General features: G+C 50.9%; 1 protein-coding gene across 1 annotated transcript; it reads left to right on the top strand.

The window, feature by feature from the left end:
• The first annotated feature begins 591 nt into the window (after positions 1-591).
• LOC142881568 (bifunctional protein GlmU-like) lies at positions 592-1,997 on the top strand. Its single transcript, XM_076015922.1, has 3 exons — positions 592-738; positions 993-1,223; positions 1,622-1,997. The coding sequence occupies exons 1-3, from the start codon at positions 607-609 to the stop codon at positions 1,910-1,912; spliced, it is 654 nt and encodes a 217-aa protein (XP_075872037.1). The 5' UTR covers positions 592-606; the 3' UTR covers positions 1,913-1,997.
• Positions 1,998-7,635: the final 5,638 nt, after the last annotated feature.

Raw genomic sequence — 7,635 nt, 5'->3', positions numbered from 1 at the left:
AGCAGCAGCAGCAGACGTCTTCACTACTAGAACTATCTGGGTTTTTTTTATTTCTCATTTTTATCTTTACCATATTTATGTTTCATCAGTGAGTCTTTTGTCTTATGAATTGAAATGTTGTTGTTCGGTGCCTTACTTTACTAATAAAGTGCAAAACAGAGGTTTTAAAGTTCAATACTTTAACACTTTAGACTTGTGGTGAAATAATTCTGACTTCATTTTTCTACAGATTTGTGCAACTGAGACAACGAAGTGATTCCAACCCGCAATCAGCAGCAACAACAGCCGAGCCAGCAGGACCCGGACTGGGGTTTGTGGTTCTGTTGCGCCCCCTGCTGACGCTTCAAAGTGGGATTCAGGGTTCAGGGTTCGAGGAATAAGGACGCGGAGCCAGGGTGCCATCTAGCGGTGCCGAGGGAAACGTTCAGCCACCAGTAAATGAAGGACTCCATTGTTTTCTGTCCGGCAAGAGTTGGGTTTTAACAATTTTAAACAATTGGGGGGGGGAATGATGACGCTAAACTGTTTGAATTATGGAAGGAAAATAGAAAAATCAAACCAGTTTTCTTCTGTTGACGCCCTTTCAGCTTCAGGCTTGACCAGCAGATGGCGCCAGGAGACCACAAACCACCGCAAGAGGCGCTGAGCTCGGTGGGTTTTCCCGCCTCACTGCGCATGCTCAGCGGGCCCCTGTCCGTGTCGAGTCCAGAGTCCAGCAGGACCAGCAGGACCAGCATGGTGAGTCTGCTGTGCTGACCCTCACTCGGTGTGTGTGTGTGTGTGTGTGTGTGTGTGTGTGTGTGTGTGTGTGTGTGTGTGTCCAGGTGTGTTTGTTCACTTGTCCACCTGCAGCTGCTGCAGGTCCTGAACACCTACAGGAGGAAACTCGCCTGCAGTTGCAGTTACCTCCGTCCACCACCAGGTGGCGGCGCTCTGTTTGTTCACGTTGTCCGTTTGTTTGTGTTTGTCGCTTCCTGAACTTTCTTTTCCAGGAAGTGGACAACAACAAGACTCCTGCCCCATTGGCCCAGAGTTCAGGGGGCGGGGCCTCGTCCCTCCAGGTGCACGCGCTCCGCCTCGGGCCGGGCCAGGAGCTGCTCTCCGCCCTGCGCGCCTTCGTGGCGGAGCGGCGGCTGCGCGCGCCCTTCGTCATCACGTGCGTGGGCAGCGTCACGAGCGCCACGCTGCGGCTCGCGGACGCCACGGCGGCCGACAGCAGCCAGGTGGGAACAAGAACAAGAGTTTCTCTTTCTTTCCTTCCTTCTTTCCTTCTTTCTTTGTTTGTTTTTTCTTTGTTTTTTCTTTCTTTCTTTCTTTTGTTCTTTCGTTCTTTCTTTGTTTGTTTTTTCTTTGTTTTGTTCTTTCTTTCTTTTTTCTTTCTTTCTTTCTTTCTTTCTTACTTTGTTTTTTCTTTCTTTCTTTCTTTTGTTCTTTTGTTCTTTTTTCTTTCTTTCTTTCTTTCTTTCTTTCTTTCTTTCGTTCTTTCTTTCTTTCGTTCTTTCCGATGGCCTCGGCATGAGATTTGAAATAACTTTATTGTCATATTTACGGCAAAAGTTTGATATATTCACAGTCTTTCCTCACGTCTCCGCCCCCCTGACCCTGGCCCCGCCCCCTCCAGGTGCTCCGCCTCAGCGGGCGCTTCGAGATCGTGTCCCTGGTGGGGACCCTGAACCCGGAGCCGCACCTCCACATCAGCCTGGCGGACGGCCGGGGGTCGGTGGTGGGGGGCCACCTGCTAGGCGACCTGAGCATCTTCACCACGGCGGAGCTGCTGCTGGGGGAGGCCGAGCAGCTGCTCTTCAGCCGGGAGCACGACCCTCGCACCGGCTTCCCCGAGCTGGTGGTGGAGCGGCGCCAGCAGCCAGGGGGCGGAGCCAGGGGCGGAGCCGGCGAGGAGACAGGAAGCTGAGCCTTCTCTTTCCTGTTTCCTGTTTCCTGTTTCCTGCGTTGTGCCTCCGATTAAAGCAGAGATGCTGCGACTTCTGCTTCATTCACTCAGAGTCAAAATGGATGTTTTTATTTTTTCGTTTGACCACGCCCGTTAGACAGCAAAGCCCCACCCCCTGCTGGTGGTTAAGCCCCGCCTCCTTTGAGCAGGCAGATAAATTCGTAAATTGGTTCTGGTTCCTGGTTCCTATAGTTCCAGGTTCTGGTTCTGGGTCTCACACACACACACACACACACACACACACACACACACACACACATGTGCGTGCTGTGTGGTCCCAGCCAACCACAGCGGCCCAGCGGGTGTCGGGGGTCTCGGCTAATAGATGTTAAACTGAACTGCGGCCCCTCAGAACCTCTGACTCCCCCCCCCCATCCCTGTCTGGACCGGGACAAAGGCAGCGCACGCACACACACACACACACACACACCAAGGATTAGCCTCAACCTCCGGAGTGAAGAAAGGCGGGCCGCCCTCGCCATGTGGTGGGCGGGTCATCAGCCGGGGAAGAAGGCGTGGCCATAATCCTTTTGATGGACCACGCCCCCGACACTGGGAGCACTGGGAGCCGTCAGCTGACTGATGAGGTGCGACAGACAACTTCACTCTGGTCATGTGATCATTTCAGTCGCGAGGCCGCAGGGAGCACCCTGGAAGGGGGAGGGGCCTCAGGGCCAGTTGGTCACATGGTCGCAGCTTCCGCGGTGGGCGGAGCTAAAACTACAGCAGCAGCAGAGAATAGCTGCTTTAAAACTGGTTCTGCATGGAGACTCTGTGTGTGTGTGTGTGTGTGTGTGTGTGTGTGTGTGTGTGTGTGGCTCCATATTAAAAGCGCGGTGCAACAAAGTGTTGTCATCGTTGTCGCAGCTTTTTGTGCTTCAGTTTTGCCGCCTGGTCGGGGCAGCGTGCTGCTGGGGGTCCGGCCCCCCGGGGGGCGCTGTCCCTCCTCGCCACTGACAAGTTCAAAGGCGGCTCAGCCCCCCCGACGCCACCCAACCCACCCTCGCCCCCCCGACCTCCTCCCGCCGCCGCTCTGGATGCCTGTTTGATTTAAAGTCCGTCCTCGACGTCGTCCTGCTTTTAATAACATCTCCAAGTCAGCGGATGATTAAAGGTCCAGACAGACTTCTTCTTCTTCTTCTTCTTCTTCTTCTTCTTCTTCTTCTTCTTCTTCTTCTTCTTCTTCTCCTCCTCCTCCTCCTCCTCGCTCACACTTGTTAGGCCGACCGGCACAACAAAGCACCAGTGTGTTGGAACTGTAGCTGAGCAGCGAGTTAGCGGGAATGTTTTGCAGTTTTTTATTCATGTTTCCCAGAGGCGGCGGCGGCGGCGGCGGCGGCGTCCTGCTGCGAGGACGAACCAATTACATTTGACTGGAGCCTCTCGGTCCGACAACCAGGAGACTTTCATCTTCACCACATCAACAAACATGGAAAGTTTGTAGCGGCCGACTTCTTGGTAAACTAGTGTCGGCTTCGAGATCGAGATTGTACGATCAAGGCGCGCGTCGCATTAGCCTCGGAGCTGCAAACTGCACCAGGAGTTGCAGCTCAGGTCGCTGGGCCGCCCCCTGGTGGCTGCCTGCAGACTAGCCAGCCATCTTTGTCACCTGTCAAATTGAACCGACTGGTGTTTGATCAGCCAACGATGACGTAGGAGCGGAAGACCTGCTGAGCCGACAGCAACAGCGTTAGCATGTTAGCACGTAAACTCTTTGGTCTGTCATGCGTCGTAATAACTGGAGCCTCAGCTAGCAAAGTGCACTAGCCAATTAGCAGACTCTGTCTGTCTCACTGCCTCACTGTCTGTCTGACTGACTGTCTGTCTAACTGCCTCACTGTCTGTCTGTCTGACTGTCTGTCTGTCTGTCTGTCGAACTGCCTCACTGTCTGTCTGTCTGATTGTCTGTCTGTCTGTCTGACTGCCTCACTGTCTGTCTGTCTCACTGTCTGTCTGACTGTCTGGCTGTCTGTCTGTCTAACTGCCTCACTGTCTGTCTGTCTGATTGTCTGTCTGTCTGTCTGTCTCACTGCTTCACTGTCTGTCTGTCTGTCTGTCTGATTGTCTGTCTGTCTGTCTGTCTGTCTGACTGTCTGTCTCACTGCCTCACTGTCTGTCTGTCTGATTGTCTGTCTGTCTGACTGTCTGTCTCACTGCCTCACTGTCTGTCTGTCTGTCTGACTGTCTGTCTGTCTGACTGACTGTCTGTCTGTCTGTCTGTCTGACTGTCTGTCTCACTGCCTCACTGTCTGTCTGTCTGTCTATCTAACTGCCTCACTGTCTGTCTGTCTGATTGTCTGTCTGTCTGACTGTCTTTCTCACTGCCTCACTGTCTGTCTGTCTGTCTGACTGTCTGTCTGTCTGTCTCACTGCCTCACTGTCTGTCTGTCTGTCTGGTTGTCGTGAGTCTTTGCAATAATCTTGTGAGTGGCAGTGTGCCGCCGCCTCCATACCAGAGTGACTTTAAAGCCGTGCAGCTAGCGTGCTAAAGCCCGGCGCAGTGACTTCCTGCTGCCTGGCAGGCCACTTCCTGCTCAGTCTAGGTGCCTGCCCCCCCCACCCCCCGCCGCCGACCACCACCACCACCACCACCACTTCTGAGGAGCCTCCTAATTCCTCCGTTTAGTATCTGCCCTTCGCCTCATTAGCAGCTTCTCCTCCCAGTCCATCGCACGCTGCCCGCCGTCCCCCTGCCGCGTGTGCGAGTAATGAGGCGTGTGAGCCGCCCCCCAGCCCCCCCCCCCCCACACACACACACACACACACACACACACACCCCAACCCTACCACCTCGCTTTCAATCAGAACAAGCAGCCCTGGTCATTTGTCAGCCGGCTGCTTAAACAGCCTCTATTTGGAGGAACAAGAGACGTCGCTGGGAAGCTCCGCCCCCCTGTCCTCCCCCCCCCCCCCCCACACACACACACACACACACACACACACGCACACACACACCCACCCACCCGGGGTAGCGCCGCCGCCACCGCTGACCACCCGCTTTTCATGTGGCAGCCAAAGATCTCACAGGCTAATGACCCACCAGCTCCAGCTGAATGTCTCAGCATGACGAGAGACTGAAAGACTGAAAGACCCCACATCAAAACCTGTTACTGCTGCTGCTGCTGCTTCTGCTGCTGCTGCTGCTGCTGCTGCTGCTGTTACTGATGCTGCTGCTGCTGAAAGTTTCTCAAATTTCTGCTCCAACAACTTCTTGGTTTGGGAGGGAGCGAAACACAAACAGCAGTTTTTCTCCTCACTGGCACCAAATTATTGTCTTTATTTCTTTGCTCGTTTGCGAACTAAAAGAAGTTTAATCGCTCTTTGTTGAGGAGGATAAGCTAGGCTGAGTTAGCCTGGTTGGCTAAGACAGATGCATATTCAAAAGTTGTTATAAACTGATTGTTTAACTGCTAAATCCAAAACAGACAGACAGCATATTGGATAGACAGACAGACGGCCACTTTCCTTCCCCCACAGATGATTTCTGACGATGTTTGTACGTCTCCGCCGCCACGAGCTGATTGTTGCTTTGGTCGCTGTGAGTGCGTCTGCACGCTGACAACACCAGGAAGTCAGCGGCGGGCGACCAGTCGTGGTTAACATCCATTAGCCATAATTGAAGTCCACTCATGTGAGGTTATAATGGAGGGAGGAAGGGGGGCAGGGGGCTCCGCGCCGCTAATGTGCAGCTAAGGACCGCCGCCGCCGCCGCCGCCGCCGCCGCCACTGCTGCTGCTGCTGCTGCTAATCGTTTTTGGCCCGTTTCCTAGGATCGCTGCACTGAGTCCCTTCATCGAGACAAATTTGGCTTCATTAAACAGTTTTAGCGCCGAGTCTCTTCGCTGCTTAGCTGCTTAGCTGCTATTCAATTAGCATCGATGCCGCCGCCGTTTGGGGCGTCTGCAGGGAACCTTTAGCGTCAGGAGCTGCGTTTCCATGACAGTTTTTAGCAAAATAAAAGCAATATTATAAAATTTGCGATTTTTGCCGGTGTTTCCATAACCATTAACCATTGTAACCATTCTTGACAGCAAACATACGTTTAAAAAACAACAACAAAAGCAAACGTAATTCTCGTGAAACCTCGCGGGTCGTCCCGCTCTGTCGAAATCTTAGAAATATTGCTTCTATTTTGTGGGAAACGGTCGTGGAAACTAAGCTCGTAGCGGCTTCAGCCTTCTGGACAACAACTTGTGTGTGTAAAAGTTGCAGAATTTCCTCGTGGACGCTGCAGGTGGCGATGATGGACGTCTTGTTTGTCTGCTTATTTGTGACTCAGTGGGACTGGCGGCGGCCACACTGCCCCCTGCAGGGCACCCAAAAGACTGGGACAAAGGAAAGCGTCCGTGTTTGGTTGAACTTTTGTTTTGAAGGCAGAAACAAACTTTGAGGCCGTCGTGTTTCTCCGGAGGCTACGAGACGGAGGAACCTGCGGCTCCGCCCCCTCCCCCCGCCCCCTCTCCCCTCCCCCTCCCCGCCCCCTCCTCCTTGCTGCGACACAATAGGCTGACGGCGGCTCAAAGAGCCTCCGAGATGTGAAGACCTTCAGACAGGACACATCGGAGCCCCCGAGACACAAATTGGCGCGTTAAACCATGTGACTTCCTGCTGAGCTTTTCATGTGTGTGCGGGCTAAAGGGAGCCGCTAATGAAAGGCGCCACTGTGGAAGAGCCGCTAATGCGTTTAGCCTCTTTGTTAGCCCGGGGCGACGCACGCCGTCGGCGGGGGGAAGATATCGGCCGCGTTCCCCCGACAGGTTTTTATCACCGTCTTTAAGAAAATGTTCAGAAGCTTTGTTTTTTTTTTTTTCTTACTATTCTGCTCAATTAACGAGAGGCTGAAAAGGGAAAAAAACAAACAAGCAAACAGATCGACAATTTATTTTAACCGTGAAATTCAAGACTGCACTTTACATTCTTGGCGCTCGTGTCATTTACTTGTGTAAACAAGCAAATAAATTAATGTAAATAAAATAATTTTTTAAAAAATCTCCAATTGAAGCACTGCAGATTTTTTACTGTGCAGAGTTTTAATGTAAATATATAAATCATGTAACCTTTAAATATCGTATTTATTTATTTTTACACACTATGTCAACATGTCGTGTTACACATCCTGCTTTTAGTTCACAGAAAATATTTATATTTATAGAATTTATACTTTTTACCATTCAATGTTGAAATACATTTACAGTTAACACGCCACTCATTTCTGTTTTGTGTCACATAATTATGCGGATGTCTTTTTGAAATTATATTCAGTTTAGTAGTAATTTTTATTATTTTTTTTTTTTATTGCTCCAAAATGAAAGAATAATATATGCTAACAAAGTGGAGCACTGAGAAAAATGTATTCCCACTTTTCCGCTTCGCTCTTCGCAGGTTAAAATAAAGCAGACGGCATTTTATTCTGGGATGTCGTCTGGTTGACTGGCCATCAATTCTATGTCCTGTATTTTAGCAATGTCATCTCTGTCACCATAATTTAGTATTTTTCAGTTTGTTGTACATTTTCTGTTGTTTTTTTTGTTTTTTTTAATGTAGAATATGTTAAATATGCAAATAGTCATTTCTGTCTTGAATATTAAAATTCACTGAAATACCTGGAAATGAAAAGCTGCCAAATATCATGTCGTTATCATCCATCCATTTTCACACACATGCAAACTCCACACAGGGGTTTG

This window comes from Nelusetta ayraudi, unplaced genomic scaffold, assembly GCF_046127955.1.
Source record: "Nelusetta ayraudi isolate G7.1 ecotype Tasmania unplaced genomic scaffold, CSIRO-AGI_Nayr_v1 ptg000203l, whole genome shotgun sequence".
NCBI classification, from domain to species: domain Eukaryota; kingdom Metazoa; phylum Chordata; class Actinopteri; order Tetraodontiformes; family Monacanthidae; genus Nelusetta; species Nelusetta ayraudi.
This window is presented reverse-complemented; position numbering and strand designations above follow the sequence as displayed.

Excerpts from the sequence above, each read along its gene's own strand:
- LOC142881568 (XM_076015922.1), top strand. The coding sequence starts at position 607 with ATGGCGCCAGGAGACCACAAACCACCGCAAGAGGCGCTGAGCTCGGTG. Across the intron at positions 739-992 it reads GGACCAGCAGGACCAGCATG|GAAGTGGACAACAACAAGAC; the intron begins GTGAGTCTGCTG and ends TTTCTTTTCCAG. Across the intron at positions 1,224-1,621 it reads CGGCGGCCGACAGCAGCCAG|GTGCTCCGCCTCAGCGGGCG; the intron begins GTGGGAACAAGA and ends CGCCCCCTCCAG.